This window comes from Caenorhabditis elegans, chromosome II (genome assembly GCF_000002985.6).
Source record: "Caenorhabditis elegans chromosome II".
NCBI lineage: Eukaryota > Metazoa > Nematoda > Chromadorea > Rhabditida > Rhabditidae > Caenorhabditis > Caenorhabditis elegans.
The window spans coordinates 9,655,601-9,668,570 of NC_003280.10; the positions used below are offsets into that span (position 1 = coordinate 9,655,601).

At 35.8% G+C, this 12,970-nt stretch overlaps 6 protein-coding genes across 7 annotated transcripts; 2 read left to right on the plus strand and 4 right to left on the minus strand.

Annotated features, from left to right (window-relative positions):
- Window positions 1–1,088: 1,088 nt before the first annotated feature.
- gstk-1 (Glutathione S-transferase kappa 1) lies at window positions 1,089–2,119 on the plus strand. Its single transcript, NM_063681.4, has 3 exons — window positions 1,089–1,217; window positions 1,400–1,861; window positions 1,913–2,119. Exons 1-3 carry the CDS (start codon window positions 1,149–1,151, stop codon window positions 2,060–2,062), a joined length of 681 nt encoding a protein of 226 aa, NP_496082.1. The 5' UTR covers window positions 1,089–1,148; the 3' UTR covers window positions 2,063–2,119.
- A 162-nt stretch (window positions 2,120–2,281) lies between these two features.
- Window positions 2,282–3,402, minus strand: ZK1320.2 (uncharacterized protein). The gene is made up of 6 exons (NM_063682.6): window positions 3,235–3,402; window positions 3,004–3,092; window positions 2,797–2,898; window positions 2,618–2,748; window positions 2,457–2,534; window positions 2,282–2,411 (listed from the first exon to the last, which is right to left on the minus strand). The coding sequence occupies exons 1-6, from the start codon at window positions 3,396–3,398 to the stop codon at window positions 2,349–2,351; spliced, it is 627 nt and encodes a 208-aa protein (NP_496083.1). The 5' UTR covers window positions 3,399–3,402; the 3' UTR covers window positions 2,282–2,348.
- A 243-nt stretch (window positions 3,403–3,645) lies between these two features.
- Window positions 3,646–4,819, minus strand: ZK1320.3 (uncharacterized protein). The gene is made up of 6 exons (NM_063683.8): window positions 4,652–4,819; window positions 4,370–4,458; window positions 4,169–4,270; window positions 3,993–4,123; window positions 3,844–3,921; window positions 3,646–3,747 (listed from the first exon to the last, which is right to left on the minus strand). Exons 1-6 carry the CDS (start codon window positions 4,813–4,815, stop codon window positions 3,685–3,687), a joined length of 627 nt encoding a protein of 208 aa, NP_496084.1. The 5' UTR covers window positions 4,816–4,819; the 3' UTR covers window positions 3,646–3,684.
- A 419-nt stretch (window positions 4,820–5,238) lies between these two features.
- Window positions 5,239–7,284, minus strand: cyp-13A10 (Putative cytochrome P450 CYP13A10). The gene is made up of 7 exons (NM_063684.6): window positions 7,191–7,284; window positions 6,680–7,147; window positions 6,533–6,632; window positions 6,187–6,486; window positions 5,885–6,141; window positions 5,694–5,837; window positions 5,239–5,555 (listed from the first exon to the last, which is right to left on the minus strand). The coding sequence occupies exons 1-7, from the start codon at window positions 7,238–7,240 to the stop codon at window positions 5,315–5,317; spliced, it is 1,560 nt and encodes a 519-aa protein (NP_496085.3). The 5' UTR covers window positions 7,241–7,284; the 3' UTR covers window positions 5,239–5,314.
- A 661-nt stretch (window positions 7,285–7,945) lies between these two features.
- On the minus strand, window positions 7,946–10,077 carry ZK1320.5 (uncharacterized protein). Its single transcript, NM_063685.2, has 6 exons — window positions 9,881–10,077; window positions 9,204–9,388; window positions 8,945–9,142; window positions 8,720–8,800; window positions 8,553–8,667; window positions 7,946–8,497 (listed from the first exon to the last, which is right to left on the minus strand). Exons 1-6 carry the CDS (start codon window positions 10,062–10,064, stop codon window positions 8,016–8,018), a joined length of 1,245 nt encoding a protein of 414 aa, NP_496086.1. The 5' UTR covers window positions 10,065–10,077; the 3' UTR covers window positions 7,946–8,015.
- Window positions 10,078–12,023: 1,946 nt separating this feature from the next.
- ZK1320.11 (BTB domain-containing protein) lies at window positions 12,024–12,955 on the plus strand (the record flags this gene model as incomplete). Of its 2 annotated transcripts, NM_001267291.2 has the most annotated exons (4): window positions 12,024–12,136; window positions 12,193–12,331; window positions 12,377–12,636; window positions 12,680–12,935. In NM_001267291.2, the coding sequence occupies 4 exons, from the start codon at window positions 12,024–12,026 to the stop codon at window positions 12,918–12,920; spliced, it is 753 nt and encodes a 250-aa protein (NP_001254220.1). In that variant the 3' UTR covers window positions 12,921–12,935. The 2 variants fall into 2 exon arrangements, with proteins under 2 accessions (NP_001254220.1, NP_001254221.1); NM_001267292.2 differs by lacking the exon at window positions 12,024–12,136 and having other exon boundaries at window positions 12,218–12,331; window positions 12,680–12,955.
- Window positions 12,956–12,970: the final 15 nt, after the last annotated feature.

Below are 12,970 nucleotides of genomic sequence, written 5' to 3' on the forward strand. Positions count from 1 at the left end.
AGCTAACTAGTATCTTATCAGTTTTTATATTGATACGATTTGTTATCAAATATTGGTATAAAGGTGTTAGCAGCTAGTCTGCAAAAAGTTCAAACTTTCAAAAATTATAACACCTGACAAAAAATTTAAATTTTCAAACAATTTTTAGTCGTAACTTTAGAAATTTAACAAATATTCAAGGAGGAAGTTGAATGTTAAACTAGATAGTTCAAAAAGTAGAACCAAAAACGCGCGAGAAAATAAAAATAAAAGAATAACAATGTACACCCGTGGTCATTTTATTATCCTCCCTCCTTCTTCCCCGAACCCTTGTAAATCTTTCAATATGTCTTGATGGCCTTATTACGTCACAATACATATTGTGATTGCAGATCTTGATTGATAAAAATTCCAAATGAATTATGATCACAGGAAAAATGTTTTCTCGGTGTCAGGTGCCAGGTGTCAGGTGCAGGTACTCAAAAGACACCGGCAAATGAATTCCAAAGGTTTGTGCTTTGAAAAGCTCCAAAGATCCTTGCTATGCAAAATATGTCAATGGAAAAAGAAAATAAACATTTTTAAAAGAAAGCTTTTATGAAAATTCCATGTAAAAAACGCGAATTGGGACTTTCCAGGTATCCAGAAAAGCTTTAATTTTTGAAAGGTTAAGAAATTGATATACGCGTTTTCCAAATATCCAAGGTATTCTTGTAGTTTCCCCAATGCATCATTCAAACCAAGAGAGCTAGACGCAGAGAAACCAGATTGTCTGTCATCTCTGCGTATCTTTTTCCCGATACAAGCTACAGTGTAGTCTCACGGTGTGGAACAAGTCACCACGTTGCTTTACTTCTCTAGAACTATTATTTTCCCACGTTATTTTTGCATCTATCTTCATTTCCCACTTTCTTATCACTGCAAACCGAACATAGATCACAGTTCGTTGTCTCGAAAACTTATAAAACCACACGGTTGTTTGTGCAATTTTTATTTAATTTTTTAAACGGGTTCTCAAAGAAAAATTGCAGAAAATATAACTTTGATCTACTTTATCGTTCCCGCGAATATTTTTCAAAACATCTTTTCCAAATCTACACTCAACTTACGGATTTTTGTCTTGCAGATTTCCGTTCGCCGTGCCCAAAAATTCGAATTAATTTTGGAAAATGCCAAAACTTCCACGTATCGACTTTTATTTTGACGTGATTTCTCCGTACAGTTATATTGCTTTTGAGGTTGGTTTTTTTTATATACGATATTACATAAAAAACTGTGGTTGTACGCATGTGTCGATGGTTCTCTTATCCTAGGAAGTCAGGAATTTTTTTTGAACAGTGTTACGGTACAATAATATTTTTTAGTTTTAAAATTCGTAAATTTATTATAGTTATAGAAATTATGCAATGATAAATTGCAGGTCTTCCAAAAACTGGAAACCCAATGGAAAGGAGTAACAATCCGTTACATTCCATTTTTCCTCGGAGCCGTCATGAAAGAATCAGGAAATCGTCCTCCAGCAATGCTCCCAGCTCGATCAATTATGATGATGACTGATTTGAAGCGAACTGCAAAGTTCTGGGATATTCCATTGACTCCACCACCATTGTTCATGGAATGGATCAAAAAGTACCGTACTACTGGAGCAATGAAGGTTTTGTTGGTTTTGCAGGAGCAGGATAAGGAGCTGATGCTCCGAGCAGCTCGGGAAATGTGGGTCAGATTGTGGTCTCGAAGTGAGAAGATTTTTGAGGATCAAGACTTTGTGGAAGTATTGAAGGCAGTTGGTGTTAAGAATCCGGAGCAAATTGTGGAAAAGAGCAAGGATGAGAAATATATAAAGATTTTGATGGAGAATACGAATAAGGGAGTTGATTTGATGGTAAGTTATTCATCTTTGAATTAAAAAAAATTGGCAATTTTACTTTTTCAGGCATATGGTGCTCCATGGATCAATGTGCACACAGAAGATGGATCGGAGCATTCATTCTTTGGATCAGACCGTTTCCATTTGATTGCCGACCTTCTTCAACAGCCACAACCGCTTCCAGACCGACTTTTTGGCCAGAAATCAAAACTTTAAATATTTGTTGTAAGATAAGATGCGCTAAATATATGAATAAATTGGGTAAATATTTTTAATTAACTCTCTCTGAAACAGTCTGACAATCGACATAATCATAGATTCAAAAACTACAAAGAAAAATTCCAAAAAGATTTGAATCTAAAATCTTTTAGTTGGCTGCACTCTAGGTTACTTTTCAATTTTACGAACTGTAAAATATTCCAGAAAATTAATTATATGTTCAAAGTTTTATTCAAATTACATCTGCACTGTTAGTTGTGGGAAAAACCCAAAAAATCACAAATCAGTTGGCCTTGATCAATCCGGCGAACACTTGATACAAACCCCAGGTTCCATCCGGCATTTGCTGAAAGTAGAAAAGCTTTATCTACTTTAGATAATAAAAGTGTACCTTTTGGGCAAACTTCTCGCAGTAGTTCATATCTTGCTTGACATTGTCGGTTCCAATGACGCTTGGTGGAACTCCCATCTTAAATGGATAGGGTTAAAGTTCGGATTTGAATTTTTGGATTTTATCAGCAGTGAGCCAATTCTGATTCTGATATGACTTACATCATAGATGACATAAGCCCATCCTGGCTTATTGATATAGAAGTTGAGAGCCTCTGACATGGTTTCGATGTCATTGTAAGTCTTAACAACCGTATCGATTGTTGCAGAAACAGTGTCGTCGATGCAGAAATCTGAAAACAAATGAATTTCAGGTTTACTCTAGAAAAAGAGGAGCTCACTGAAATCATCATCATCGCGCTTGGTTGGAGTGCCGCTGATCAGCTCAGCATGAACCTTGACTCCAGATTTACGGGTGTAGTGACGGCGAACATTGTAGGTTGCTGAAATATATGAAAATGAGTTAGATAAAGTTCCACATATTTTATTTCAATTATATTTTTCAAAACTAGGAAGTGGCTTTCAATATTTTTTGAACGCTAACTTACGAACTGCAGTTGACTGATTGGCAAATTGGAAACGTGCAGCAACCTTGACGGATTTGCGGTCAGCACAGTGAGTGATGCACCAATTTGGTCTGAAAAGTAGAAATGGATTTTTTCATCTGGATTTGAATAATTAAATTTAAAATTATTGATTAAAAGGATAAAACAATTCTAGATCAGACACTCTGACTTTACATGAATTCTTAATTTAATCTTGAAAAGGAATATACTAACCTCACAAAATCCAATCCAGAGGATCGGAAATCTTGAATTGGAACTGCATCCTGTGTGGATTCATCTCCAACTGGAGTATAATTGCACAAATTTCCTCCTGGAGCAGAAGTTTGTTGAGCAAAAATTGCTGGAACTGCTAAGCAGGCAAGGAGAAGAAGCTTCATTTTCCTAAAAACTCTCGATAAAAATGAAAAGGAAACTATACTCAAAAACGTTTCAAAGCGAGTAGCAAATGGTCAAATTATCGGAAGTTATCAGTTAAAAACTGAAATTTTCCACATCACCGGCCTCCTCTTTTGCCAGTTGAATGTGTTGATAACGGAAAATAAAGAGTGGAAAATTAAATATTGAAAAATCACTAATGATTTCATTTTGAGAATAATAAGAATCAAATATTCAATGTAAAACTTTAAATAGTTAAATCGTTTATTAAAAATTAAAAGAAAAAAATCAATTAGCCTTGATAAGTCCTGCGAATACTTGATATGTCATGTAGGTTCCATCCGGCATTTGCTGAAAAATTTGTAAAATTTGGTGAGGTCTAATTTCTAATTCGGATACTTGCAGGTCTGGTTTTGTTGCATTTTACAACATTTTCTGAGTACTTACCTTGTTAGAAGACTTCTCACAGTAGTTCATATCGTGTTTGACATTGTCAGTCTCAATGATGCTTGGTGGTACTCCCATCTGAATATATGTATTCAAGTAGAAATAGTAGACACCTATATATTTTCCAAAAAAAAACTTGTGTAACTTACATCGTAAATAATATACGCCCATCCTGGCTTGTTGATATAGAAGTTGAGGGCTTCTGACATGGTTTCGATGTCATTGTAGGTGTTGACAATAGTATCAATCTGGGCCGACACAGCATCGTCCATACAGAAGTCTGAAATTTTGACATGTATTTATACCATAAGATGAAATCACTTACTAAAAGGATCATCGTCACGCTTGGTCGGGTTTCCGCTGATCAGCTCAGCATGAACCTTCATTCCTGAATAACGGGTGAAAGTACGGCGAACTTTGTAGGTTGCTGAAAATTCCCATTAAATTCTAGGATGTTTACTGGTATTTTCATAATGTTCCAAATGTTTTTACATGTACTTTAGTGTACTGATCTATGTTAACTTACGGACTGCAGTTGACTGATTGGCAAATTGGAAGCGAACAGCAGCTTTGACAGATTTGCGGTCAGCACAGTGGGTGATGCACCAATTTGGTCTGAAACTTTTTAAATTAAGATATTCGGCTATTTATGTGGTTCAAAAATTGGTAATCGTTTAGTATCCCACTGTTGCCAAAGTATTTTTCTGGGTCTAACTAGTAAGACCATCAAGAGTTGGCTCAACATAACTTGGCCGCGGCCTAAACCAATCATTACTAAAGCTGTTCCAATTTTTGAACATAAACTGACCTAACGAAATCTAATCCAGACGTTCTGAAGTCCTGAATAGGAACAGCCTTTTGGTTTGATTCATCTCCTTGTGGAGGATAAGTACACAAATTTCCACCTGGAGCAGACGTCTGTTGAGCTAAGATTGCAGGAACTGCCAAACAAGCAATAAGAAGAAACTTCATTCTCCTGAAAATATAAATATATGCTTCAAAAAATTTAAGTAGCAAATGGTCAAATTAGTATGAATTGTGGAGAGAGTTATCAGTCTAAAACTGACGTTTTTTAAATTATGAGCGTTTTCTTTTGACATTCAGTTATAGTGATAAGAATATTAAATAGAAAAATGGGAAAGCACTAATGATATCACTGGAAAAGTTAAAGGACAAGTTGTTTACAGATAAGTTTATGAGCATTGATTCCGGGGAGCCAGCAGCTTAACAAAACTGATTTCTTGATCCAATATTGCTCACAATCAGATGATTCAAAAGTTTATGCGAGTAAAATTAGTAGAAATACCAAATTAGTCTGATATGTTTTTCAAAATTGTTCTTCAATTAAAGGATAGACGAGTTTCTCAGAAAATAGGCTGAACATTTTCAGACTCTAAAAAGCAAGAAAGTTTTATTTGAAAGCTTTTTCGATGACTAAAATACAAACAAAGAGGGTCGAAAATTATTGAGTTCATATCCTTTGCTTCAAATGCATCCAAACAGTTTCCGGTTGAGTCGTGGCTCTTCCAACTAATTTCAATGGGATTTCTGTCTTGGTGCCAACTTCAAATGTATATTTTCTAAGAATATGAGCCAAGAGCATCTTTTCCTCCATATAAGCCAATCGCATTCCAACGCACTGACGAGGTCCTAATCCGAATGAAATATATCCTCCTTTTTGGAAAACTTGGTCACAGTTGGGGTCAAGCCATCTGAAATAATAACTAGTAGGATCTCTTACTAAATAATTTAAAAGGTGGAATACTCTCCAAAGTGATTCGCTTTTTAAAACTTTCAAAAATTAAGCCAATAATACATCTGAATATATTTTTTAATTTTGAAAAAAAAACCTTTCTGGCTTGAACTCCTTCGCATCATCTCCCCAAATCTTTGTATCAGTATGAAGACTCCAAGTATCTACTTGAACCATTGTTCCAACTTCAACTTCTACATTTCCCAATTTAGTGGCTCTCATGCATCTCCGAGAGTTCGCCCTGGAATAATTGTTTTTTTATGTGAAGTATAAATTTAAAACTCCTACATTGTTCCCAAAGGGTACAAACGTAAAGTCTCTTTGATAATACAATCCATGTATTTTAGTTTTGAGAGATGATCAAATGAAATTGATGGTTCTATGCATTCTCGTTCTATTTCTTCTTGTAATTTCTTTTGAACTTCTGGATGTGTTGCTAGGAGAAATGTAGTATAGGATAAGGATAGAGCAGTTGTATCGAAGCCAGCAATCAAAAAAACGAGACACTGACCGACTATTTCTTGAGTTGTTAGTTGACGGTTTCCCTGCAATTTTTTAAATTCAGGAATAATTTTTCTCCTGAAACTCACATAGCTACTAGTCTTTGAAAAATCCCCATTATTCTCTTGAAAATGCTCCACATCATCTGCTCTTGCTTCCAAAAATAAATCGATAAAATCCTGTGGCTCTCCGATTTCAATTCCATTTTTTCTATCATTCTCCCTCTGATCTATACGATTTTGAACGGCTGTCACAACAGTTTTGTTGACGTGAATGAAATTGGCTGCTCCCAACAATGGAAATTTCAACATAAAAAATCGAAAAACTTGAGCAAGAGTAGGAAAAACTCCACCGATGAGGGGAATATGCTTTCGATTATCTCCGAATATCTGGAAATATATGTTGAATTTCACTGGTAATAGTACCAAAACGAACCGCTCTGACAAACTTCAAAAGTGGATTTTTGAACATTTGCGAGTCGGTCTGACCCATTGCAATTCGTCCTATAGTATCCATTGTGAACTCTTGGTAGAATCTGTAATTTAAAATTTAAATTACTTTTCCAATACATCGAAAACTCACTGTAACATATCAATTTGTTGTCCCTCCGAAGTTTGTTCTTCAATATGTCTCAATAATTCCATCGCACTGTCTTCCACAGTTACATTGATTTTTCTCAAACTGTTATTCGAAAAAGTAGGACTAGATATAGCTCTGAGCCTTTTCCATCTAAATCCTTGAGCCGAGAACAAGTTAGTTCTCTCGTCTTTTTCCGGATCACCTTGAATTGGATTCAGTTTTCTACCATAGAAGTTGTCATACTGCTCAACAAAAATTTGACGAACAATGTCGATATCAGAAACAATTAGAGTTTTAATGGTTCCTTCAGTGTATCCATATATTGGACCATAAAGTTTTGTCCAATCTCTGATTTGTAAGTATTGAGGATATTCTGATTTGAGAGTTTTTGGAAAACTTCCAACTAATGGATAACCTAGAGGTCCAGGGATACCACGCCGTCTCCAATATGTCCATATCCAGAGGTAGTAACTTAAATAAATATATTTAGCTTTGAGAAATAAATAAAAAATACCTGATAAAACCAATGAACAAAGTTGGAATAGCAAGTAAAATAACACTCATTTAGTTGTATTTTCTTGTAAACGAAGTCTGTATATTTTAAACAAATATTTCCAAAAATAAAATTTGTTTTTATATTTACAAGAAATCGGACACAAAAACGGCAACTATCTGACACACTTTTTGTGTCTCCGTCTCGACGATTTTGTGACTCCTTGCGCAGAATCAGTGAGTAATTGGATTACAATGATGATATCAAGACCACTAACTCTAGTCTATCCTGTAGCCAGTTTCTGGAGTTTGGTCTGCAGATTTGAAGAAATCACCGATTAACTTAATTTAGTTTAGCAACTCTGGAAGTAACATTGCCAGGCATTTTTGTGGGCAAGGCTTTGTGTCATATTGCGCAAGAAAGTCAAATCTAGTGGAAACCAGAAAAAATCAAGTATTTTTGATAAAATAACAAGCACATCTTACAATAAGTCAGCAAATTTTCAAACGTACTTTCATATGTATATAAAAATGTGGTTGAAATGACTAGATATTAATGTATTCCTAACCCGAAAGTTTTACCTAACCCTGCTGTTGATATTTAACACAAATTGTGCTCTGATCTGTTTCAATTATTTGATTAACTTTGCTATTTTGTTATGATAGATGGCCAATAACCAACTTTTTGTTATTCATTCACGAGATCTAGTCAGACATTTATATAGACATGTCTCACTATCATATGGTACAGGAATGTATAGACAGGAAAAACTTAAACTCAAAAAGATAACATTTATTAGAATTGCCGATGAACGAATAATTAAAATACATAGTATCTATATGTTGATCACCCAACAGATCCCATCGATGGTACCGAACTTTTAGGCCTCGTGTGGAACATCATCATACCCGAAGCTCCACCACTGCCCATTGAAGCTGTACTTTGCTTAGCTAGACTTCCGGAAGACGTAATTGAATTAGGATCTTTGGATATAGAAGCCATTCGACCTCCACTGGGAGGTCTTGGAGCACCTCCTCCGCCCATTCCCATCATTGCGAGGCTTGCAGCACCAGCGCCACCCTGAGAGGTATCCACGTCACTGAGAATTCCGATCATTTTCAAGTTGGCAATGATGGATTCTTGTGATTCTCGTGTTGCAATGACCTTGACTTTGGACTCTTTATGCAGATTTCTGGCTTTTCGACAGAGAATGAAGTTTCCGAAATAGTCGATTCGGAGATTTTTGTTGTTAGCGATTAGTGATAATGGGTAAACAATTGGAAGAAAGCATCGAGCATTGATGTACATCATATCAAGCGTGGAATCTTCTGAAAGAAGTTTAGTTTTCAGACTATTCTGATCTTTATTTCATATTAAACTCACCTAGATTTATAAATCTCTTGACAATTACATGCAAGATGAAGTCGGCCAAACAAGCGATGTACAGCATGATGTAGGAATTTTTGAAAAACGTCATTTGTCCACTGAGATTTTGGATCTAAAATTGATGTCAAATGTAAAACTAGAATATAAATCCTCAAAAAACTCACTTTCTGGTCATTTCTCATTCCACCGAGTAGGCAGGCACGAGTGTGAGAACCTTTTGCCGATTTGAACATGAGAACCGAGATCTGAAATTCAAAATAATAATTATAATATGTTTATTTAAGTTTTGTTGAAATTGCGTCACATGCGTGAGACTTTTTCTAAGGGAACTAAACATAGGATTTTTATTTTCTGTTGAATATATAAACTAGCCAAAACAGGATACTTACTATAATACATGGCAAAAACAATATTCCGTGATAGAAGTCGTAGTATACATTCGCGATGAGTGAACTTTTGATTGAAATTTCATCATTTGAAGATTGAAGAACTTCAAGTCCAGCAGCTTCTTTGAGTTGATCATCACTATTCAAATAGATTCCTCGAATAATCATCTCCATAATTACGGAGACCACTACTTCGATGACCTATAAAAGGTATTTAGTATTTGTATTTAATATTTATTGTAATAAAAATATTGATACCCACCCGGAAAACTGCCACATATCGAAACTTGGGACTTTCTCGAATCGTTGGACTCCGATTGTACGTTATCCGTTCAACAGTTGTCCAAAACACAGTGAGTGCTGGAATAGCACGGCTGACTGATAGAGTTGTCGAGAAGAAGGCTTCGGATTTTGTCGTGCGATTCACGTTGGCACCCCACATTGCAGCTGGAAAGGTTTATTTTAGAAAAATAATCAGAAATATTAGTTTCAAGGTTTAAAGATCAAAATATATCCGTATTATCATCAAAATTGTGAAATGCACATAGCAAACAAGTGTGCATACATATAATTGTGTACCTACGACAAGTGCGTGACCAACTCGGCGTTGTGAGCCAGCTTCTTGTCTTACTAGATAGGTTTTGCCAAAAAATATTAACACGGCTTTATCTTTGGCAAAATTTTGACAAAAGTTGAGGTTAGTAAAGGACACGTCTCAAGTATAATCTAACTTTTGCCAAACCTCGGACTACATTGGCAAGAGTTGGATCTAACTTGGACTAATTGCATTACACTTCCTGAACTTGCCAAAGTTTTGATACAAGTGAAGATTTTTTGGGCTAAAGTTTGACAAAAAGATATCGTTTACAGTTATACTCGAGCAAGAAATCCCATTTCTGTAGGCAAGTGGGTCTTCATTTTGTGCCTATATAAACTCACCAGCGGCCACAACATTTGAACAAGCCAGCACAATATGAGCAACGGACAAAAACCGTAAATTATTTCCGGTAAACTTTGGATAGACCGTAGATCGATGTGTGGCTCTGAGGTAGCACAGATTGAGGTAAACTCCGACAACCGAAAGGATCAGACACGAGGTAAAAAACACAATTTCAAGAACCATGGCGCCTGGAATGCTGATTAAATGAAAGAAAAATATGCAGAAGTGAGAAGAAAAGAAAGGAAAAAATAATTGAATTTGGAGGGGGAGGATATGTGTGTCTTTGTAACATAGAGAAACCTAAATTAAAACCTCTCAAAAATCACCTGCCTAGTTTTATATAATAGTTTTCTATTCACAGACTACTTTTTTTAGTTATATAAACTGTGTATGATAGGTATATTGAGAGTAGAAGAAGGAATTTGATGTGGGCCCAAAAATGAAGAAAAACATGAAAACAATCAAGTCCCACAGGAAATCGAGTTGGCGATACGTAGATTGTTATTTATTAGCGTTATGTTCTCTGAATATAATGAGATGTATAACAAGAAGGTATATACATAGATAAATCGATGCACATTGATGAGCACTATTTTAGGGAACTTTTAAATGAGAATATGCTGTGTCGAAGTTTTTTCTCGGAAATTTATACAGAAATATAAAGAAATAATAGTTACTTTTTATCAAAAATTTCAAAAATTTGGCCAAAATCTACTATTAAAATCGCTATGTGCCTATAGCACCTTAGAGTCAGCTTTTGAGCCGCTTTTTTAAATCTATTAATAAGAAGTGAGATATCTTTATAAAGCACAAATAAATAGTTTTATATATTTCTGTATAAATTTCCAGAATAAAACTTCGACACAACGATGAGACTTATGAGATTTTGTAAATATTGCCATTTCGTCTGGCTCAAAGGTTCAAAAAGGTGGGCTCGAGTCTAGAATTCAAGGATTATACAAAAATGGAGAAACTTTCTCTAGTTGATATAAGAACAACTCTTTGATTCACTCGTCATTTCCCCGTCTATCGACAGTGAAGGCTAATCGAAAGTGATTGTAGGCAGGTGTAAAAGTGCTGATTTACTTTGGTTGCCATGCTCACATGGAGACACGGAACCTTGGGTCAGATTGTTCAACTCAAGAATAAAACAATGCAAGAATTGAAACATCTGATGGTCAAAAAGTGATAATGGGTGGTTTGATATATACATGCATGGGAGGGTGACTGCTGCATAGACAAAACTATGTGTGAGATTTGAGCGTGTTGTCAAGCCCGTGCTTCTCTGCGTTTCTTTCAAGTTGCTCTCAAGGGCACAGAGCGGTAATTGGTTAGATGCGAAGTAAGAATAGACAGACGAGCCTGCCTAATGACGACGTAAAAATGAAGAGCTGTGAAAAAATGTGAGTAATGGATGAGGTTTTCTGACAGAACTAGCAAGCCGAATCAATTTGGCAGATGCTATAAGGAAAGGATATACCATGTGATAAAAGTTACAGTTGTCAAAGCAGATGACCCTAATCTAAATCTATCAGCAGGAAGGTAGGCAGACCTTCCCCTTTCCTAAGTCTCATTTGTCTTTCTTACGCCATAAGCTTTTGCATACGTCTATTCATGTGATTTTCTGGCTCACTATCAGTGTAGACTTATATTTAAAAAGAATGTTCTTGTTCAATTTGGTAGTAGGTAGGTGGTATAGGTGGATGCATAGGTATGCATTTTGGTGATTTGTCAAAGATCTGTGCGCCTTTAGGGAAAACGATATGTCGAGTGTGAGTAATTCAATGACATAATTAAACGTTTCATTATTATGTTTTATCAAACATCAAAAATCTTATTAAGAACTCCTGTCAACCGGAAGTCTAAGCTCGCCGAGCAGGTGGTACACGTGAAGAAAAATGTCTGAAAATCGTGTTTCTGAAATAGCATTAAAGTCTATAATTTGTTCTCGGTTTTGGATTTTACACATTTTCAGGTTCTCGATTAATTAGAGTCACAGTTTTTTCAGATTCCTACAGCTGCAGGAATGTGTTTCACCAGATGTGTCGAGAGACTGTGACTGGGTGAGATACGCAGAGTTATTCCGAGAGGAGTGCACATACGACACTCTGTAATAACACTAGCACTCCTTGTTTATCGTAAATGCTCATTGATTTATTTAATGCGAATTTTTCGAAAATAGTGCTTTCTTTTTCTATTTGTCCGTTTTATATTAAATATTTATCAATTATAATATTAATCATGTCAAAGAAAAGGCACGTTTCATGAGTCAGTTTTAAAATTTGATAATATCATAATTTCCATTTTTCAGAGTTCCGCAGACATGTCGAAAAAAAATGATTGTTGTTGATGGAATTGAAATCATGATTCCCAATGATAAATTAGACGAAGTGGTCAGCATCTTCAAGAGCGGCGTACATATAGACGACTTAGAAGGTTGGCAGACCGAGGTAATTTTTTCTTAATTAATTCCCTCACAAAAGTTTCAATTATAGGCTGCTCACGAGGAAGAAAACTTCGAAAAATTCATCACGGAGGCGAGGGAGTTTTCAAACATGAGCCCACCAGACATTGATCAATTTGAAATAAAAGCGCGGGGAGCTGCTTCGATCTGCGTGGTGGAGTTCTTTTTGAAGCACTTTGGAATTCTTATCAAATCGAACAAAGCAAAGAGCAGTTTGATGGAGGTCATTTGTTTCGGACTGAGCAGCAAGCAGGCGGTTCAGGTTATAGATATCTGGATGAAAGCAGAAAAGTAAGTCTACTTTAGCATGAATATTATTTATCTTTTGATTTAGGTCGGATCCGAATTACTATGAGAATTACTATGACTCATGTATGACGAAGGAAGGCAGAGAAGCGACACTGGATTCAATCAACGAGATGGCCGCCATCTTTGACAAAGCAGATTTAGTTCTCATTGAAGCCGAGCTGAAGATCATGACATCGGTGACACTCCGCGATGTCAAGAAAGACACGCGAAAGATCGGAAACTATTCATATGACTACTCGCGTATTGCCTTTTCTTCTTCTCTGTAATAAATTATTCTCTGTAATTTTCGTTTCTGCTTTGTTTATTTGGGAGTTTT

What these genes read in the sequence shown, in the direction of transcription:
- ZK1320.5 (NM_063685.2), bottom strand. Translation starts at nt 10,064, where the DNA reads ATGGTTCTTGAAATTGTGTTTTTTACCTCGTGTCTGATCCTTTCGGTT. An exon ending in GATATGTGGCAGTTTTCCGG is followed by an intron (nt 9,143 to 9,203) that starts GTGGGTATCAAT and finishes TACCTTTTATAG; the next exon opens with GTCATCGAAGTAGTGGTCTC. An exon ending in CAAGAGATTTATAAATCTAG is followed by an intron (nt 8,498 to 8,552) that starts GTGAGTTTAATA and finishes AACTTCTTTCAG; the next exon opens with AAGATTCCACGCTTGATATG.
- ZK1320.3 (NM_063683.8), bottom strand. Translation starts at nt 4,815, where the DNA reads ATGAAGTTTCTTCTTATTGCTTGTTTGGCAGTTCCTGCAATCTTAGCT. An exon ending in CAATCAGTCAACTGCAGTCC is followed by an intron (nt 4,271 to 4,369) that starts GTAAGTTAACAT and finishes GGGAATTTTCAG; the next exon opens with CAACCTACAAAGTTCGCCGT. An exon ending in GTGAGAAGTCTTCTAACAAG is followed by an intron (nt 3,748 to 3,843) that starts GTAAGTACTCAG and finishes CAAATTTTTCAG; the next exon opens with CAAATGCCGGATGGAACCTA.
- ZK1320.2 (NM_063682.6), bottom strand. Translation starts at nt 3,398, where the DNA reads ATGAAGCTTCTTCTCCTTGCCTGCTTAGCAGTTCCAGCAATTTTTGCT. An exon ending in CAATCAGTCAACTGCAGTTC is followed by an intron (nt 2,899 to 3,003) that starts GTAAGTTAGCGT and finishes CATATATTTCAG; the next exon opens with CAACCTACAATGTTCGCCGT. An exon ending in GGGCTTATGTCATCTATGAT is followed by an intron (nt 2,535 to 2,617) that starts GTAAGTCATATC and finishes TATCCATTTAAG; the next exon opens with ATGGGAGTTCCACCAAGCGT.
- gstk-1 (NM_063681.4), top strand. Translation starts at nt 1,149, where the DNA reads ATGCCAAAACTTCCACGTATCGACTTTTATTTTGACGTGATTTCTCCG. An exon ending in ACAGTTATATTGCTTTTGAG is followed by an intron (nt 1,218 to 1,399) that starts GTTGGTTTTTTT and finishes GATAAATTGCAG; the next exon opens with GTCTTCCAAAAACTGGAAAC. An exon ending in ATAAGGGAGTTGATTTGATG is followed by an intron (nt 1,862 to 1,912) that starts GTAAGTTATTCA and finishes TTACTTTTTCAG; the next exon opens with GCATATGGTGCTCCATGGAT.
- cyp-13A10 (NM_063684.6), bottom strand. Translation starts at nt 7,240, where the DNA reads ATGAGTGTTATTTTACTTGCTATTCCAACTTTGTTCATTGGTTTTATC. An exon ending in CAACAAATTGATATGTTACA is followed by an intron (nt 6,633 to 6,679) that starts GTGAGTTTTCGA and finishes TTTAAATTACAG; the next exon opens with ATTCTACCAAGAGTTCACAA. An exon ending in TTTTGAAGTTTGTCAGAGCG is followed by an intron (nt 6,487 to 6,532) that starts GTTCGTTTTGGT and finishes ATATATTTCCAG; the next exon opens with ATATTCGGAGATAATCGAAA.